Source organism: Nothobranchius furzeri, chromosome 2, assembly GCF_043380555.1.
Source record: "Nothobranchius furzeri strain GRZ-AD chromosome 2, NfurGRZ-RIMD1, whole genome shotgun sequence".
Lineage (NCBI taxonomy): Eukaryota > Metazoa > Chordata > Actinopteri > Cyprinodontiformes > Nothobranchiidae > Nothobranchius > Nothobranchius furzeri.
The window spans coordinates 90,053,481-90,074,302 of record NC_091742.1 but is presented as its reverse complement, the minus strand read 5'-3'; the positions used below and the strand labels follow the sequence as shown (position 1 = coordinate 90,074,302).

At 43.0% G+C, this 20,822-nt stretch overlaps 1 protein-coding gene and 1 long non-coding RNA gene across 5 annotated transcripts; one reads left to right on the top strand and one right to left on the bottom strand.

Moving 5' to 3' along the window:
• Positions 1–1,832: 1,832 nt before the first annotated feature.
• Positions 1,833–12,028, top strand: LOC107376869 (microfibril-associated glycoprotein 4). 4 transcript variants are annotated; one of them, XR_011519139.1, is made up of 8 exons: positions 2,212–2,300; positions 2,759–2,911; positions 5,645–5,683; positions 5,899–5,995; positions 6,842–9,463; positions 9,597–9,762; positions 9,843–9,900; positions 9,975–10,045. XR_011519139.1 is itself a non-coding variant. In XM_054748706.2 (6 exons), the coding sequence occupies exons 1-6, from the start codon at positions 2,295–2,297 to the stop codon at positions 11,703–11,705; spliced, it is 720 nt and encodes a 239-aa protein (XP_054604681.2). In that variant the 5' UTR covers positions 2,112–2,294; the 3' UTR covers positions 11,706–12,028. The 4 variants fall into 4 exon arrangements, 1 of the variants encoding a protein (XP_054604681.2); XR_011519138.1 differs by having other exon boundaries at positions 1,833–2,300; positions 9,843–9,997; XR_011519137.1 differs by having other exon boundaries at positions 1,833–2,300; positions 9,597–9,997.
• Positions 10,541–11,396, bottom strand: LOC139066199 (uncharacterized). Its single transcript, XR_011519143.1, has 2 exons — positions 11,004–11,396; positions 10,541–10,669 (listed from the first exon to the last, which is right to left on the bottom strand). It is a non-coding gene; the product is annotated as an uncharacterized lncRNA (long non-coding RNA).
• Positions 12,029–20,822: the final 8,794 nt, after the last annotated feature.

Below are 20,822 nucleotides of genomic sequence, written 5' to 3'. Positions count from 1 at the left end.
GGATCAAGGAAGCAATCGAGATAAGGAGACGTGGATGTGGGACCATGAACAGGGACGACGGAGTTTACACGCTGGACCACGCATGGGACTGCATCGTCGGAGAGGGGAGAGCGGGCAGTAGAGGGCGACAACGTCCTCTGCTGCCCGCAGATAAACGGAGAAGGAAGTGACGCGCCACCATCAGCGTCAGCCTGAAGAAGCCGGCAGCCGTCGGCAAAACTGTAGCGTCAAGAACAGGTAACCAAACCGTTTCTGTGTTTTAAAAAAGAACGACAACATGATGCTATCCTTCCCCAACCATACTTACCCAGATGTGTAAGCAGCTAAAGTGAGCTCTGTGACCTTCCACCCAGGTCTCCAGGTCCACACGTCAGGAATGGGTAAAGGTTGGTTTATGCTTGACGCGTCCGCGAGGTCCGCACGGCTCCGCGCGGAAAAGTTGCGTCATTTTGCGTCATTTTAACAACCACGCCCCTCCACCGCGTCTCCGCACGGCCCAAGATTTCCGCAACGCGCACCTCGGAAAATTTCTAACCACGCGGACGGTCGGACACGGAAAAACATGGTGGACAGGCAAGAACTAGTATGGCAGAGGTTCGTAAATACAGACATTTGTATGATTCAGCTCTCAGAGATCACCGTGATCAACATGTTGTTAATAATTCTTGGAGAGGAATGGCTCGCACTGTCGGAAAAGACGAGGACGCTGTTAAAAATGCTGAAATGCTGTGTTGTAAACAGTAATTTCTACTTCTACTACGGTGTAGTGTTGGATGCATGCTGTAGAGCTCCATGCTGCCCCGTTCGGTTTGGGAGAATATTGGCTCACCGCAGAGACGAGCCGCATGAACCATAAACGCTGCAAGTTGTGAAGCGCGTTCCAGCCGCGAGCCGCATCACCGCGCGGAAAGTGAACGCGTCAAGCATAAACCAAGCTTAAGAAGGGGGGAGGAGGTGGAGCGAGCGTCCGTATTTATTCCATATGGAGTTTTGCATTCTTCAGCCATGGCCGAGCAGGGAGTCAGATTCAGATAACATTGTTTTGGAGCAGGCCCGAGACAATGTTTTCCTCTCTGTCTTATAGTTTTACTGGTCTCAGGGGTATCCAATCAGCCAAATAATAGGATTTAATTCCATCCATGCCATGCAGTTGCATTCATCATCATACTATCCACCCTGCATGCAAAATAAGGAATCATCCCCAGGTTGCTACACAGAGCATCTAGCTTGTGATTCGCTTCCGGCAACATCTGGATCTGAGCGCCCAGCAGTAACCTTCCCGGAGCTCAGGGATTCTTCCAACAGCCCCTGACAGCTCCATAAATTTTGAATATATCAGATAATCACACACACACGCACGCACACACACACACACACACACACACACACACACACACACACACACACACACACACACACACACACACACACACACAAGTGGGAGGCATGTTTTTCACCCTATTCGTGTGAAATTATTATTATTATTATTATTATTATTATTATTATTATTATTATTATTATTATTATTATTATTATTTCCCGTCTGATTCAGAACATTTGACAGGTCAGAATAAATGTCCTTGGTGCTGAATCTCTCAGTAGGTGACATCTGACTTCTGGAATATCTATTTGCTTTATGTTTAAATTTTTGTTGTTGTTTAAAAATAATTATTTTAGAAAACAGAATAGGAAGTAGATGTACAAAAGAGCATGTAGATGTTGCAATAGAATGTTGCCCAGGCCATCATACTGATGCACACACCTGACATCCCTGTGTGTGTTTTGACAAGTCATGCTGATCATTACCAGGACTTTCTCTGTTAGGTTTCCCTTTAATATTTGGTTTTCTTCTCAATATGAGAAAAGTAAACATGTTAAAAGTAAATATATTCCTAAAATTTGTCCCGGAGCTCGCTTGTGCACACCTCGTGTTTTTTCAGGATCCTGCTCTCCTCGCTTCAGTTCCTGTGGCTGGTGTTTAATTAGCTCGATAACATCTGAATTTTTCACATGATGGAAGATGATTCGTCATTTTCTGATTGGCTGGCTGCTGTGACACCCCAGCACTTTGAGTAGATATAAAGCGCATAAATCGGAGTTTGAGAGGTTTGTTATCTCCAGCTGCAGGTGAGTCCAAACCGGTGACAGATGAACCCACAGCAGGACAACCTCCCTCAGATTCACAGCTGTCTCCGAGCTCTAATGTCTGCTTCTGTTGTTGGTTCCATGCAGCTCAGCAGAGGTCCAGACGGTCTTCAGATTCTTCTTCAGATCACCTCAACAGAGCCGAGAAGATGAAGGTAGATTTGAACCTCAATGGTTCCGTTTCCAGTTGTATGCAGATGATACCCAGGTGTACATTCCCTCTTTAGATCCTGGGTTGGAAAGCACCAATGAGGATAGTGTAAGGATGTCATCTAACTTCCTCCGTTTTGATGACGTGAACACTGCGCTTGTGCTTTTTCGTCCCAGTGTGTCCAGTGGACCATGTTTAATCAGCCTCAGTCCGCTGGTTCCGCCTTTGAGATCCACTGTGACTAACCAGGGAGTGTTGCTGTAGTGACGTTATTCTGGAACAGGCAGATCAGCTCTGTGGCAAAATCTAGTTTTTATCAGTTGAGAAGGATCATTAAAGTTAAGATTCTGAGATGGAGGCTTGTGCTTATAATTTCATCACGTCTTGATTATTGTATTTCTCTGTACCTCGGTGTCGCCCACATAAAGTGGTCTTCATATGATCCCGTGTCCTCCGTTCCAGCTCTCCTCAGTCCTCCTCCTTCTGGCTCCAGTGTTGATCAGCTGTGTAGACGTCAAACTGCCGGTGGACTGCTCCGACATCCTCCAGCAGAACAAGAACCAATCCAGTGATGTGTACACCATCTATCCCATTGGGTCCACATCTGCTGTTGAGGTAAATGTCTCTCTAGTGGTGTGTTTAAACAAAGAACCAACATTTCCTTTGAGTCAAGTCCTCTGTCCTTGTCTCTGGGCTGTTTTTGTGGTTCTTGAAAAAGTTTGCTTTTCAAAAAAAAGTTACTTGTGTTGGTTATTGCACCTGTAAACAGTTTTTGTTGAGGGATAAAACAAAATAAGTGTCAACTAAACAAAACAACCTGGAATTTTACCTCATAGTTAACTAATTTAAACAAGTTGGAACTATTTCATATCAGTCCACCCCATAAATGAATCCTGGGAGGCGTCTAATTCTATGGAAGCCCTGAAATGTTTTTTGGGACATTTTTCTATATATTTTTTTTCTGTCCAGTTGCTTATTCAGCAGTCAATGAAAAACTAATATACGTTGGCCAAAATGACTTTTCAATAAAACGCCGCAGACACGGGGATCAAACCAGGATCGGGACAAGGCAGGACAAAAGCTAAGGCAATCATTGCAACCACTAAGCCACAGGCGAGATGTAAGCGATGGTTGGAAGATTTAAGTTATAAACACAGTTATGGGCGTCTTGGGGTAGCACAGGACGCACATGGGGACATTTTGTCCACTTAGACTCACATACATTACAGGTGCCATATTGTCCCTTTCGTAGAGGTAAACGAGCAGCATGCCTTCCTGAGATCAGGCTGTGGCTGAGCTCTACAGAATATGGCTTTTTGTCTCCAAAAGTACAGCAGTGAATAAAAAAGTAAGCTTATTTCTAAGCGAGTGACTTCATTTATGGACTTTTACCAATTTCTCTAATTAAAAACATCTCGAAACATTTTTAGAGCCAGGTTTGTGTTCAGATGAACAGCTTCTTACTTTCTGGACTCACCTTCACCGTAGCACTGGCTAGTGGACAGAAAACCACTAAACTGATCAACAATGATGCATCTGTGTTGAGCAAGAAAAAAAGAATAAAAAATCAATTTTTCATTCGTCTTTCTGAGATGAGCAAAAACAACGTATAAAAAACCACTTAAGAAGTTCACGAGAGAAAAAACACTTTTTTTTCCTGATTGTTTGATGAGAAGTGGAAAAAGAGTTGCAACAATTTAGAAAAATGCCACAAAACATATTCAGTCAAATCAAAGATACTTTATTAATCCCAGAGGGAAATTAGAGTTTCAGTACACACAATTCAGAGATCAGACATACATGGGCAGGTCATTCGCAACCCTGAGTCGCGCTACTTTAATAGAGATCAGAGGGGTTACATGAGGATTGGTTCAGGTGGAGGGAAAAAAGGCACTTCAGAGTTACCCTCCAGCAGGAGGGCAGCTTTGCTCTGCAAAAAAACACCTCAAACAGATATGCAACAGACTTCAGACAACACAACATAAGTGTCCACTAGGTGGGATGGTGGGTTGGGACTATCCCCACTTCAGTTCCTGCAGCCACGATAAGCAGCACATGTCACCTCAGTGTGGATGGGGGAGGAGCATTGTGGGTTGGAGGGTTGCAGTGACCCTGGACGTTTCAGCGGCCTTCCCGCAGTCCCACCCAGGCTGGGATAGGAGACAGAGTTGAGTTGCCATAGCGACGGCACATTCCACATATCTTCTGAGGGGGGAGTTTTCATTGGAGCCTTGCAGGCTCAAGGGCGCCAGATTCCGATTAGAAATTGTTTTGTGGCCAGACAGAGATAATTTCCTCTCTGTCTTATAGTTTGTTGGTCTTCAGCCTCTCAAAATCCCAATAATGGACATTAATCTATCCCAATCCGTGCTGATTCGTTCACTCTGTCCTTGATGGCATCCATCTTCTGTGCCAATGAATGAATCCCGGCCAAAGTCCCAAGCTTACGATTCATCTCGACAATTATGTGAGTCTGTGAATTCACAGCGCGGTGCAAACCATCTCTGAGCTCCGGGATCTGGCCAATATTCCTCGACAGCTCGTAAATTTTCCGGTAAGCCAGGTAGCCTCCAACACCGATCAGCAGGAAACCCGACACCAACACCCCGAATATCCACACATTTTCAGAGTCCTCCACAGACAGCTGGTCTGTCTGGAGGGGCATCCGGGAGCCCCTTCCCCCATTCTCATCGTAGACAAAATTTTATCAACCGCGTTGAGTGACCAACTGACGAGATCCATTTTAGTGAATTTCAGTTTCCAGAAAAAAATGCAGAAGCAGCCGTGCACCCAGCACACACAGACAGACAAAGGCCTTGAGGAGGAGAGGAGAAGAAAAACGTCTGCACCCTCCAAGAGCCGGAAGATTATGTAGCTCCATGCTTTTCGTTCTTTTTTAAACACAGAAACAGTTTTGTTTACCTGTTTGTAGCTACGGTTTCGCCGACAGCTGCCGGCTTCTTCAGGCTGACGCTGATCAGCGTCAGCCTGAAGAAGCCGGCAGCTGTCGGCGAAACCGTAGCTACAAACAGGTAAACAAAACTGTTTCTGTGTTTAAAAAAGAACGAAAAGCATGGATTTACAAAGACACAGCAAGAACACACCTAAAAAAGAGATTATGTAGCTTCCACCCAAAGAAGTGAACAGGAATGTTTTTCTACTAAAAAGATTTAAGTAGTTTATCTGACTTTGTTTCACTCTTTGAATTATATTTAATTTCGCTTCATGCAGTTAAGGTGAAAATCTTTATTTGAACGTTTAGGAATTAATGTGATACTTAATCATGACATTAGTTTTATGGTATCAGGTTTGAGTCACATGACCTGACGAGTGCTTCTGTGTCTGAAGGTCTACTGCGACATGTCTGCAGAGGGCGGAGGCTGGACGGTGAGTTCTCTAGATCACAGCTACCTGCAGTAGAGCCCTGGTTCTGAGGGTTCTCTGAGGTTCTGTCCACCCTCGTTCATGTTCTATGTGCCCCATGTGGATCGTGTCAGGTGCTTCTTCTCTAGTTCTGGTCACATGGTCCCTATAAAATCACAGTTAGCTGAATAATCAGTAGTTGTAAAAAAAATGCAATAAGTTTTGTCTTGTGCTGGCAGGTTTTCCAGAGAAGGCTGGATGGATCGGTGAACTTCTACAGGCCCTGGAATCAGTACAAGCGTGGCTTTGGAAATGCTGCAGGAGAGTACTGGCTCGGTGAGAGACCAAGATCAAATCAAGAAATTCAATTTATGAAATAATCTGGACAAAAGTGAGCTAGATTTTATTTTTTCTGTTTTAAATGTGAGTGTTTAGCACCACTTACTGGTGAGTAGAGGGATAACAAGTTCCACTTATTGTTAAAATGACTAAACCAAGACAACGGCAGATCTAGTGCATCACCACGCTTTCACACTGGAAGCATCAGCGGCGCGAAATGGCAGCGGGATGGTCACGTGACATTCCAAGTGGTTCTTTTCACACCGGGGGAGTCTTGAGATCCCTCGAAACTTTAAGTCACGGTTTATTGATGCAAACCACCATTAAACCTAAAAGAAGGAAATCACATTTGACATCGCCGTTTGGTTTCATCTATGATGTTGTTTCTCTCCACTGCGGGATAAAGCCATGAAAACACACCGCTGCACTTCTGGAACGATGCTGTGAGTAAATAAGCTGTTAGGTCACGAGTAAGTATGCGTGTGTAAGTATATGTACATGGAACTGCATTGGTGCAGTACTTTTATTTTGAAACTTACCCAGTATTTTACACTGAAACAATGTGCGATTTCCTGTCTAGCCCTATGTTAACTGCAGAACTTGTTGCATTGCTGCTGGTTTGAAGCAGTCCACAGATCATAATGGATTCTCTCTGAAGCGGCGAAGTTCCGCTCCGCTGATATTTTTCAATTCAATTCAATTCAAGTTTATTTATATAGCGCCAAATCACGACAAGAGTCGTCTCAAGGCACTTCACATAATAAACATTCCAATTAAATTTTCAGTGTGAAACCGGCGTCAGGCTGTTAGAAGAAACAAACTCGGGGTTTGTGTGTTTTTTAGGTCTTGAGAACATCTACCAGCTGACTCGCCTTCAGAACTATGAGCTGATGGTTGACCTGGAGGACTTTGAGGGGAACAAGAAATTTGCTCTTTACTCTTCATTCAGCGTTGATGCTGAGTGTGAAGGTTACCGCCTGCAAGTCACTGGATTCAATAATAAGGGGGGCAGCGGTGAGTCATGGGACCTTTCCTCTTGTACAACTTTAATGTCAGTAGTTTGGGGCAGCAGCAGCTCAGCAGGTAGAGCATCAGGGGTTGTGGGATCGATCCCAGCTCCCGGCAGAGAATTCTGCCGTTGTGTCCATGGGCAAGACACTTAACCCACCTCACCTGCTGGTGGTGGTCGGAGGGCCCGGTGGTGCACGTGCTTGGGAGCCTCAACCTCATCAGTGCACCCCAGGGTAGCTGTGGCTGCATTGTAGGTGTGAATGGAGGAATGAACACAGTAGTGTAAAGCGCTTTGGAGTCCTCTGACAATGAAAGGCGCTACACACGTTCAATTTAATTCAATTCAACTTTATTTATATAACGCCAAATAACGACAAGAGTCGTCTCAAGGACCTTCACATAGTAAACATTCCAATACAGGTCAGTTCATTAAGCCAATCAGTAAAAGGTTTCCTATGTAAGGAACCCAGCAGGTTGCATCGAGTCACTGACTAGTGTCAGAGACTTTACAGCAATCCTCATACTAAGCAAGCATTCAGCGACAGTGGAGAGGAAAACTCCCTTTTAACAGGAAGAAACCTCCAGAGGATCCTGGCTCAGTATAAGCAGCCATCCTCCACGACTCACTGGGGATCGAGAAGACAGAGCACACACACACACACACACACACACGCACACACACACACACACACACACACACACACACACAAAGTAGCGTTTCTATGGTTACATTGTGATTTCTTAGTAAATATTCTATTTGGTGAGAGATAAACTTTATTGTATTTATCCTAGTGGATCTATAATTAGAGTGCAGGTAGTTTATCATTTGTTGGTAAAATGTGGAAGAAAATGTCCTCAGAAGGATGTTTTAGAGCTTTCTAATGTACGTTTTTAAATAAACCTTATGCTCTTATGGGTAGCTGATGAAGTGATGCTAAATCTGGAGAAGTTCAAGGATCCTGGTCAAGAGGACCATCAGGGTTCCTTATATCAGCGCTGGAACACAGAGGCTCAGTCCTAAACCCACTTAGGGAGCATCACATCCAGTCCATCCCACAACTTCACATGTCAGGTGTTCTTAAAGAGCAAGTAACGTCTAAATTAACTTTTTTTTGCTGATGAACTGTATAAATGAGTGTCTACTAGTGTTTTAAATGTGTGTATTCATTATTTTAGCATTTTGGTGCATTTTCTTTAAAAATTAAAAATTCTGCCTAAATACCACAGTATAGCTCCACCTTCAGCTTAAAACATAGAATTTGACTCATTTTGAATAAATTTTAGCCAATGGCTAAAGAGTAAGATACTGCGTAAACCAGTAGAGTACTACGTAGCAGCTCTGTGTCAACATTATAAAAGCATCGGGAGTCTCGGCCACGCCTTGTGGCGAGTTGGGAGTTGGGTTTGCATGCGAGTGTAGGTTAGCCGTAGTTCAGCATTAGCATATCCTAGTCTTTAGCATAGCTTTTAGTGTTATACATACTTATTTAGTGTTAGCTTGGCTGTTGGATATTGTAGTTTAGTTACTGTTTGGCTGTTAGTGTAATTAGGAAAGTAGTTCAGGTTTAGTGCTCCATATCGTGTTAGCATGGTGAGATGGTGTAGTGTAGTATGGTTGCGGAGCTCTGTCGGGTTGCGCTCCTTTCCGCTGGACTTAGAAATTAGGCGCCAGTGGTTGCGTGTCTGGAAAAGATTCAGCTCCCGCCTGGTGCTGTAGTTTGCAACCAGCATTTTACCCGCGATTCTGCACGTCTCCGTTCCAAGAGGGAGGCTGTGCCCACCGTGGCTCTTCCGCGATTTAGATACAGCCCACCGACTCTGCTCCCCCACCATGACGGGCTACAGTCTGAGGTGAGTAAGCTAAATAAGTTTTAACATCTTCTAAAGACAATTCCCTTCCTAAATGCAAAGTTTGAGAGACGTGGTTCACTCCATTTAGCTAACATCAGCCTGCACTGCCTTCGAGCAGATTTGTCAAGTTCACAAAATGTGGTAAGGTTAGAATCAGCGGCGAATCTGAACATATCTCGAAGCCCTGGCCGACAAAACGGTCCACATGACTGTCAGGCTCAGAGAAAATTCGGGTTGTTTTTGTGTCAGTCGGTAATTCTGCAACAGTGGCTCTAACGCAGCACTAGTTGACAGACAGCATTACAGCGTGAAATCCAGCACAGCGTGACCCGGTTCCGTGAGGAATTCTGTTCAGGAGGTCGCATTTCAGGATCTCCACATCATATGTGACTGACTTTTACGTTATAATAACATCACACACAAGGAATGTTATAAAGCGCCTTTATAGGACAGTTTCTTTTGTATTTTATCTGACTTTATAAACATCAATGTGCTTCTATTTTTTTTCAGGCTAAATCTGCCCAAGACACTGGCTGTCAGACTGATTTTGTAATCTGCAAGAATGCACTTGTCCAGGCTGACGTGGTGTTACCCGTAGCAAAGGTGAATTATTTTTAATAATCTTTTATGTAAACATTTTATTACCTTCTAGTTTTAATTTGTTTTACAGATTGTTACACGTGATTTTATGCTCTTTTAAATGTTTAGAAATGTGCTGCTTCTTTGTTTTTTATAGAGCTCCCAGCCTCAGTGTGTCTTGTGACACAGGGACCATGACAGAAATTCATCTTCCAGAAGGTCCCAGAGCATTCACACCTCCTGAAAAGACCAAGATGTGAGGTGTCTGCTGTTGATTCCAGCTTCCACCTCAGTGACAGTGCAAGCTCAGTGAACTGTTCAAGGTAAAAAAATTAAAACAATTCAGAATTTTTAAGATATTAACAATTAAATAAGTATGTGATTACATCATGACATCATGAAGGAGGCTACTGATTCTGGCCCTGTGACACTTGGTGGTGACGTGTGAGCTGATTCACCTGGTAAATAACTTTTACATTAAATATTTAGTTTTTGCTATCAAAAGTAAATTAACTAATAACCTGCATTATTGCAGGACACTCAGCAAAATATGGACTCTACACCATGAGGCAGGCACACGTTAATAACTCTATAAGAGCACATAAGGTGAGCAACACCACAATTATTTTTATTACTGTACACTGTCCTGGATTTGTTTTCTTTCTGCATCTCATAATTAGCCTGGCTGATCACCTGATAACTCCTGTCATCTGGTTATGACAGCATGAGGATGTCCTCACACACCTGTAACCTATCAGCTCATCTGGCAGAATAGAGAGAGAAGAGACAACACCACATCTCCTGTTCCTGGAAAGCCTTCAGCCATCCTTCGATGACTGAGAACCTCCATCAGCTCTGTCTCCTGTCTGCCTACAATTATTATAATAAATATTGTGTTTGACAAGTTTTTTGTGCTGCCAAATATCTCATTTTGATTCCAGTTTTGATATTTTAATGGATATTTATAAATTACATTAATTGAATTGTCGCATGTTTAACTAGCTCTATTGTGATGAATTAAACTAGCACCTCACTGTTAAAAGCTCGTTTTAATTTCAAACATGTTTAAGTATTTATGGACATGAACAAAAACAGGAAATATATAAATTGAGATTTATTTAATTAATATAACAAATAAGGGGGAAAGAGTCATTGAAAGGCACATTCTTCTGGAAGCTCCTGATCCTGACGACACCAGCAGAAGACCAGCTGCAGACACCAGAGGACCACCTGCAACCAAGAGCAGCTAGTATCAGTAAATAAATAATGAAATCAGGGCAGTTTTAGTGGGCTGAACACATTACAGAATAATTTTCTCATGGGGTAGTTTCATAACTTTATGCAGCAGACTGTAACTTGAGCCCAGAGCTGCTATCCAGCACGTTTCAGTGGTTTTCCTGCTTTAACGGGTTAGATTGGCTGTCAAGCAGCTCAGCTATTTGCTGCTGATTAAAACCAAGTGTGCTGAAGCAGATAAACCTCTAAAACATGCTGAATACTAGCTCTGGGGGCCGTGGAGCAAAACCCTGCAGCTAATCTGATGCTATGGCTAACGGCTACTTACATTCAGAGATGGTTCTGTTGGGTCAGTTCCTGTAGTTTCAGGCAACTCACACGCTCAAAACAATAAGGCTCAGGTCCGCTTGTCTCCTCCAAATAGACTTGGTCCCTTTCTTCTCGAGTGTCTGGATAAGGAGGGGGAGAAACGTCCTCCACTTCTAATGACTGCTCAGAGTGAAGGGAGCTAGCATCGTCTAGTTAGCCGTCGTCTTCGTCACTGCCGCGGCTCCGCCCTCTCGGTCCTCCAGGCAACGCCTACCATTGTTGCAGTTTTTAAAATTGATACGTGGGTGGGGTAAGACTCTGAGGCACACTTGACATGCACTTTAAATCTGGTTGATTATTTCTAATTGTGTGTGTGTGTGTGTGTGTGTGTGTGTGTGTGTGTGTGTGTGTGTGTGTGTGTGTGTGTGTGTGTGTGTGTGTGTGTGTGTGTGTGTGTGTGTGTGCAGGAGATGGTCTTGGTTACCACAATGGCTTTAAGTTCAGCACCTTTGACAAAGACCAGGACACATGGAACAACAACTGTGCCAGAACCTACCTTGGAGCATTCTGGTACGGTGCTTGCCATCACGCGAACCCTAATGGGGTTTACCGCTGGGGGGCAGATAACACCATCTTTGCTATTGGTGTGGAGTGGTATCAATGGAAAAATTATAACTACTCCCTGAAAGGCATCACCATGAAGATCCGTCCTAAAACATAAGTCTGCCGGACAAACATCGCATCTCTTCTCTGCATGATCCAACAACAATCTGATCACTTCCAGTCGGAAAAATCCAGATGTGGATTCTGAGCTCCTTGGTTAGGTGGTGGTTTCATGTGGTGCATCTGAAAACTTCTCTTCTGCATCCTGATAATAAATTTGAAGCAAGCAGCTGGTGTGACTAACTGTGGTTACTTTGTGGTGGATGTGGACCATATGTCCTGAGACAAAGTCCAACACGTTCTCACTCCCTACTCGTTATGCTTGGTAAGGCTTCCTCTGCGCCACATACCAACACATCAGACTTTCCCATCAGGTTTGGACGCACAGGGCCCTCTCATTCCATATAATAGAGCTCCCTAAACGAATGTTCCGTCTTTTGAAATAGCAAATAAAATGCTCTACGATCCTTAACATCATCTGGTTTTTATTAAAGAGCAAGTCACCCCCAAATAAACATTTTTTTGCTGATAAACTAAATAAACAAGTGTCTAATCGTGCTGCAGACACGTGTCGTCAATAATTTGGCACTTCAGTGCATCTTAGTTAAAATTTAAATATTCTGCCTAAAACTGGCAGTGTTGTGCCGTTGTCAGGTAAAAACTCTGCACTGTATTTTAATTTAAATCTGCCACCGCTATTGGCTAAGAGGTATGCTATGATGTAAACTGGCACATTATGATGTCACAATGCTGTCATGAGCCTGTGTGTGTATTTGTTAGCAGCTCCGCCTTCTTGGTCTGCCAAGCAACAGCATGTGTTGCATTTTTCAAACATGAAGTGGGAGTGGAGTTAGACTCTGGTAGGGGTTGATTTGCTCTTTAATGATGTTACAACGGTGGTGGACTGGGCTGGCCATCTTTGAATTATGGAAAATCCCAGAACGGTCGGTGTTGGCCTCCCCCCACCCCACCCCAGGACGCGGGAACGTCCAGCCTCCCACTCAGTGCTTTAGACAGGAATGGCCACTTCTTTTCTTCTTTCTGGTCATTTATTAGTTGCAATTTCTAAGATTTCTGATAATATATTTATCCGTCCTGAAACATCAGTCATCCAAGTAGCGCCGCCCCTCCCGAAATGCACTGTGCGTACAGCGCCTCCACCCCAGGCACAGGAGAGGAAAAAAAGATGAGTTCTCTGACACCGTGCACATTCCTGACTGATAGCAACAGGCCAGTGGTGGATTTAGCAATTTGGGGGCCCAAGGCGAACACAGACATGGGGCCCCTTACACAAAATTTTTGACAATCTTTCCTTTAACTGGATTTGCGAAACTCTCCCCTCTTCTGACATGAGTAATTTTCCCTTTTTATTAGTCCTCCTCTTTTTTCCTGTCTTTCTCTCCCTTTAAGTACCTTCAATATTTGCTCTGCTTTCTTCTTCCTGTCAGAGCTCCTGTGCTTTTGCCTTTCTTTTTTTTTCTTCTGTTTTCCATTTTGGTCTATGTTTTCCTCCCTTTAAACATTTTCCATTGTCTTTCCTTTTCTGCTTCCTTTGATGTTTACATAGAAAAACGACGTCACTTTTGGGAGTGAAGATAAAAGCTTTTTAAAGCAAGCTGCTTCTTTCTCTTATTGGAGCCACTAGAATAACTCCACTTCATGCTTCATGTTTTGACTATCGCTTCGAGTTTGTTACGAACGCTCCCGCCTCTCTTCTTTTTCTGCTTTCTCTTCTTATTTGTGGTCTTATGGCACTTGGCAAAGAACAATTTGGTGCATTACTGCCAACATTTGAATTGGAGTGGAATTACAACCAATCACTTCCTGTTTGTGCATAGGCGTTTTAAAGGAATTGTCCATTGTGGCATTAACAGAGGGGTGCAGCAGTCAGGGCTAGGGGGCCCCAGGCGGCCGCCGACCTATGCCTAATGGTAAAACCGCCACTGGAGGTACCGTATTTTCCGGAGTATAAGTCACACCAGCCAAGAAATGTATAATGAAGAAGAAAAAAACATATATAAGTCACATTCTGGGGGGGGGGGGTTATTATTTTTCTTTAAAAATCTGAGACCAAGCATTTCACATTGCAAAACAAGTACTGGTAACAAAAACAAAATAAACAACCAGCTCTTGCATCAGCGGTATGTGCAGCAGTGCGCCACGGTCTCCAGCAGAGAATGGCAGTGTTTCAAACCCTCCCAGAGGGCAGGGAGAGCTCATTCCTGGGTCGGAGCCGGCCGGCAGCAGCGGGGTATTCATAATTTGGTAAATAAGTCACTTTGGTATATAAGTCGCAGGACCAGCCACACTATGAAAAAAAGTCTGACTCATAGTCCGGATAATACGGTACTTAAAGGGTACTACTGATCAAGAATTACAATTTAACAAAAGTGAGAAGAGCTTAAAACTTGAAGGATCCAGTGATGCTGACTGGGCAGCTGATAAAGATGACAGAAGAAGTACTACAGGATATTGTTTTAGTCTATTTGAAAAGGGTCCGATTACATCATGGAAAAGTAGAAAACAACCTACAGTTGCGCCATCAACATGTGAAGCCAAGTATATGGCATTAGCTGCCACAACTCAAGAGAGAATATAACTTGTACAGCTCCTCAGATAGTTGTAAAAAACATGCACCCATCAGAATATACGGAGACAACCAGGGGGCAATGGCATTATCCAAAAACCCAGTATCCAGACACAGAAGCAAACATATAGATATTAGATATCATTTTGTACGATCTGCATACAAACAGGGAATGATAGACGTTGAGTATTGCTCTACAGAAAACAAGGCTGCTGATGTATTCACAAAAAGCCAGTACCAAAAACAAAGTTTGAGACTTTTAAAGAGTACATGTTTGGAAAATAATGTGAACTGATGAGACATGTGATGCACTGAAGATGCAAACGAAAAGGTGAAGAAAGAAAAACAAAAAAGAGAAAAAGTAGAGGAGGCTGTCTGTTCTTCTATTTTTTTTACGCGCTTTATTGAAATTTACGTCGTATGTGTATTACTCATTTGTTATTTAGTACAATAGAGAATCACTAGACATGCCTTTGAGTTGGAGCGTTGAATATATTGTGTGACAAAGGCATGCCACGTGACTCGAGTGATGACATCACAAGAACTGTGCGTGCACCGAAATGCTATTTAAGTTGAGCATGCACAACAAGTGTGATGACAGCTGAAACAACGTTCAAAGAACGGTTCGGAGCGAAAATGGCTATTTTGTTGCTAATTTGCAGGAAATATCTAGAAGAAAGTTCTACAGAAAGTAGCTAAGGGTCCTCAGAAATGTAGCTAGCTTTGTCACTAGGCACTAGGAACAGCGACAAAGCCTAAAGCTACGGATAGCAAATGCTACGGGCTATGCCTGAGCGTGAACGCGCATGAAGCAGCCTGCTCGACCCGAGCATCTCTCTTTTTCTGTGATTTTACAGAAAAACAGGCAATCACAGTAAAAATGCCAGGGCTCATTCTACAGGACCAGGGCATTGCAGGAGAATGTATGAAGAAGACATTTATTATTTCTATACATGTTATGGCTGTCAAACTTCCATAATGCCCCTTTAAGTTCTCTCTGCAGCTGTTCACCGATGTAAACAAGCTGCCTGCTTTGCCTCAATTCACCCGACTGGATTTATAACATTGTGTTATAAACAGCGTTTCACGTTACACCGAAGCTGACTTAAAAATGTCTAGATCCCTACTAGTTTTTGTTGCTGGTGGTGTCACCGCATGTTCAGCTGCTGCTTTCACACCGGAATGAGACAAGATCTCTCTTAACAGCGACGCTCGTACTAAATAACGTAATTTTGACAAACATTGGAGCAATATTGTAATTAATTATCTCGCATTTCACTACAGTGGACGGTACCGCGGTATGCGTGCGTCTTCCATGGTGAAATATCCATCCATCAGAAGAACGCATCACATTTGTCCCTGTCCTCGTCATGAAATAAATAAACGTTAATTTTACCCGGTAAAAACACATTCGCTGTAAACCTGAGGGTTGCTAGTCCTGTTTGATTGATAGCTGTAGTTCATCTCCGTCCTCGGTCTCGATCAACGTTATTTGAAAAAAAAAATAAAGAAATGAGTTGACTTTACATCCTTCTGTTAGTGCAGCTGGCCACGTAGCAAGTTGTTACCATTTTACTGTGAAACCAAGTAAATAAAAGCGATAAAAGGCTACAAACGGGCTTGTTTTGACTTGCTTCACCGGAGTTTTGACGTGTGTAAACGGTCTCTTTGCCGACCTTCATGGAGAACGGGGCAGTCACGTGCAACGGGTCAATAGCAAATCAGGGTTTCTGCGTGTGTGCAATCTATTTGGGTTTGCCTCCCCCCACTTGTGACACACACACACACGCACACACACCCTAATCTGAGCCCAGGTTTAACACCCCCCCCCCCCAACACACAAGTCTAATGTAATGTTTGTTAGAGCAATTGTGAAGCTGCTTTGGAATAAAACCGTATAAAATAATCCATGGTATGTTATCTCACTGGTAGAATTTAAGAGACACTTACATCACATCTTAAAGAATTCTGGGTCTTCCTCCCGCAGGTATACTGGAAGGGCACGTAGCACTGCAGTCCGTTTCACATCGACATCAGGTGCTTCCTAAAAAGGGAAAAGAAAAGAAGAGTTAATTTAACACTAAGTTTACAGGTGTCACTGCCTGGGGAGAATACCTGTTTATGACACATTAGGCTCTGCATAATATTGGAGACATTTCTTTTGAGACACAACCTTTCTGTCTCTCATGACAAAGAGCTTGTTTCTTACTCATTTGACAAGAATCTTAAACAGTTTTTTTCCAGGGTTATCTAGACTAACACTTTTGTTTTTACTCCCATTTTTTAAGGCCTGTTGGATGCACTGCCAAGTTCTCTGAAATGCCTTTGGAGACAGCTTATGGTAGAGAGATGAACATTCCTTTCATGGGCAACAGCTCTGGTAGACATTCCTGCAGTCAGCATGCCAATTGCACGCTCCCACAAAGGTTGCGACATCGGTGGCATTGTGCTGTTTGATCAAACCGCATATTTCAGTGTGGCCTTTTATTGTGGGCAGTCTAAGGCACACGTGAACATTATTCATGCTGTCTAATCAGCCCCCTGATATACCACACCTGTGAGGTGGGATGGATCATCTTGGTAAAGGATAAGTGCTCACTAACACACATATAGACAGATTTCACAACAGTATTTGAAAGTCATGGGTGTTTAGCGAATGTGGACAAAATTTCAGATGTTTGCGTTCAGCTCATGAAAAATGGGAGCAAAAACAAAAGTGTTGCATTTATATTTGTCTTTAGTGTATATAGAAAACAGATGTTCCCAGCAATTAACAGTAGCCCATAGGCAGTCTAAAAACAAGCAAAATTGAGTGATTAACATAGAAACTTTTTAAATTTGTGGTAGCAATTTTATCTTTATCAATATTCACCTGATGATCATAATGATTCAGAATGTTTCGCAGAGCCTCCGATATCTTGCCAGTGCGTGTGGCCTTCTGTCTGTATAGAGCCATAAGTCGTGGTGTGTGTTTGTCAAGTTCAGCATAGAATTGTTTCTGCAGGTTGATGTTTGTCACTCGGTGGAACTCCGCACAAACCTAAAACATAAAGCAAAATTACTGGCCAAATTGACAAATCTTATATTTAAAGAGGGATTTCCAAATTTGTGCCCAGTTTTATCTAAATGCTGTCATTTTAACATTTGTTTTTCAATTTGAACTTAACCTTTCCAGCACAATTGTATCACAAATCTGAAATAGACTCATAGACTCATCATGCAAAAAAATGTAAGAAAACTTCTCTTTAATTCAAGAAAACATCAGTTCCAACATTATAGACTCAGCAAGTTTTATCTGTGGAAGCCTGTCTACTTAACTCATTCACTGTCATTGACGACTAAATCGTCATTTCAGATCCCACCGTTCACTGCCAATGACGACTTAAGTCGCCATTTGCATGTTTTTACTGTGTGGGCATCGGAACGAGCCCCCGCACCGTGACTAAACATCTCCGATCTTCATCTGCATACGCCACACGTGACGTGATCAGGAAGCAGAAAATAATGTGTTAGGACAGTGGTTCCCAAACGTATTTAGCCGCGCACCCCCTTCTATGTCCCGACCATGTCGACGCACCCCCCCCCCCCCCCCCACCCCCCCCACCCCCACATCAGGGAATGGCTGGCTCGCCAATTATGTAGCGTAATGGTTTATGGCTCTTTTATGAAAGAGGAACCATTCTACATATTAATTTGAGATATTAATTTTAATAAATTAATAACCAAATTTTATAGAAATAAGAAGACTCAAAGGCTGTTTTCATCGACAAACTGACGATCATATCCGTGTGTCTATGTTTCAGTTCAATGAAAAGACAAGTTTGAAGTTAAGAGTTTTAATTCTTCAATTTAAACTAATGATTTGAAATGACAATCAAAGGAAAAATAATCAACATTGGCAACCTTGTTGGACAATCTTTAACAGTTGATATTTGAAGCTTGCACAAATAGACCTTGTGTTGGATGTGCTAAGATTTGAGAATGATGGAATTATGAATGCGTGCATGCATGTGTATGAGACTGCTTCAGGGAGAGAAAAGGCGAATCTGAGTGAAAAGTGATGGTTTGAATTAAACTTAGTTCTTATTAGAAAAATTGCATCAGAACGCTATCTATTGTGTTCTGCCTCACCGACTCAGGACCCCCTTTAGATCCGGACCCCAGAGGATGTGTTATCCAGAAGACACCTGGGCTGGCAGGGAAGACCTAGGTGTGTGGCGGTCCAGTCCCGGGTTGACCTCGGTACACGTTGATGAAGCGTTTGGCAGATGCGCTTTCTCAAGTTTAAATTAACTCAGAAATCAAAGACACTGGACGAGTCTGCGTTAGCTGTTGCATTTCAGCTATCCTGTCTGGCTTGACAGGAATAGCGGGGGGGGGGGGGGGGGGGGGGTAGAAAGGAGCCGGCGGCTCCATTCCCCGTTGGCGTTTGTTCAGCACATCCGCTCTCTCTCGTTGTCAAACCCAAACTGACTAACTTACCAAAAACCACTTCTCTTCCCAAAGCAAACTTGTGCATCAGAGCAAATGTGTTTTGGAGTTACTGTGAACACAGACCTGTGTGAGCGAGTGTGAAGGTCATTGCTGAACATCTTCAAACATTATTTAATTAAGTATTGATTCATTATAGTTATTATGAATAACCAAAGCATAATAATAATTCATTTGATTAAAATACATTTATAATGAATAAAGTGATAAAATGATTATTTAGCATTAATAAACAAAGGAAGCGTAAGACTCTTTATTATGGCTAGATTTTCTATGAGAACTCCTTCTGGTGATGCAGGTGTTAGATGTTGTTGAGTCCTTGTAGACTTGCTGGCGCTCAGGTCTTTATCTGTGGGTGAAAGTGCTGCGTGACCCAGCTTCGACCCAGCCGGGCAAATACAACCTTTGACACCGAAAAACCCATACTTCCTCACGCTACTATATATATATATATATATATATATAAATAAATAAATAAATATTTAGAGTGCCCAGGTAGCACATAAACAATGTAATTTAACGGTTTTCTTAAAGTAGGAACGTAACCTGTGCGGCTTGAGCGTCTCCTTCCTTCTGCTCTGCATAAACCTGAGCTGGTCGTCTACTTGTGCGTAATCAAATGTCAATGGGGGAAAAGATGGAAAAGCCATGAGGTTCACTTTTGCCTCAGACCGACTTATTGCTGTTTTATGGTGTGGCTGAATCTGCGATCCGCTGCCACGCGGACTGGAATAACAAATGCTGCAGTAACATGAGTTGTAGTCAGGTTCTGAGTCACTGGCTGGAGGGGACCCGACTTTAATACGTCATCCCAAAATAGAAGCTAATATCTTAATTTGACCTGGAATGAAAAATGTTGTTATAAAACCTCTTAAAAGTTTTTATCACAGTGAGGCAGCGCTCATTTCTGCCTTCAGTCTGACGGCGCGCCGGAGTTTGCGTAGCGTGCACGCTTATTGAATCTGTGTGTGTGTGTGTGTGTGCGCGCGCGTGTGTGTGTGTGTGTGTATATGCGGCACAGCTCCATGAGCCGCTCAAGTCACCGCGTCTTGTTATTGGCGCCATTTAAACCAATGTTGTAAAATTACTTCTGCCCAGCCCAGATGTGCTCACATGTGCACCCGTGAGCCGTGGTTCCGCTGGAACGCGTCTGACCTCTGACAGACGCACTCTGAACTTCAGATATTCAGCGCGCTGTTAAAAGCCTGAATGGGAATCATTTCTTGATTTATTTTGTTACATCCACAATGTTCTGTGTGTGAGGTTTACAATGTCAGAACACCTGCATGAGACAGGTGTTAATTACAATCTGCCAGAATGACTCACCACCTTCAGATTTCTCCAACATCGTTAAAAATGATCAAATACGGAACATATCGGCGTGCGCAGGCCAGAGCGCTGAAGCTCGACGCATTGTTATTATGAAGTTAGGGCACATGCGGAGGACATGCACGCGCAAAATATACATGTTTTCAATAACATTTATTGGGCCCACTTACTTTTTCTTAGGCCCACCCACAAATGAGTTTCTGGCTACGCTAATGGTGACATATGACAGACTTCTCTGAGCTCCGCAGTCATTACACTGTTCACCTCGCACACCCCCTAGCGGCAGCTCGCGCACCTCCAGGGGTGCGAGCACCACACTTAGGGAATCCCTGTGTTAGGAGATCACAATTGTTCTGTTTTTGTTTGCCGTTTTCCTTTTTTTATTGCCCATGTCGGGTATCTGCAGGTCTTTAAAGCATGTTGTATGTATTTGACACATACAACATGCAAGAGGACAAAAACATACAACATGCTTTAAAGACCTGCGGATACCCGACATGGGCAATAAACAAAGGAAAACGGCAAACAAAAACAGAAAGAAAAGAACAAATTAAGCAAAGAACCAGAAACCCAGAAAGACAAGAACCAAAACCAGTGATAACCCTACCATACATCAGAGGCATAACAGAAAAAAAAAGAGCAACAATGAAAAAACACAACATAAACATGCCAACAAAACCATACATAACAGTTAGAAACAGACTAGTGCACCCAAAAGACAAAATACCAGCTGGACTTAAATGTGGAGTCATTTATGAAATCCCATGC

Coding starts and splice junctions, on each gene's coding strand:
- LOC107376869 (XM_054748706.2), top strand. Junction 2,912..5,644: donor GGTCCACATCTGCTGTTGAG/GTAAATGTCTCT, acceptor CTGTGTCTGAAG/GTCTACTGCGACATGTCTGC. Junction 5,684..5,898: donor CAGAGGGCGGAGGCTGGACG/GTGAGTTCTCTA, acceptor TTGTGCTGGCAG/GTTTTCCAGAGAAGGCTGGA.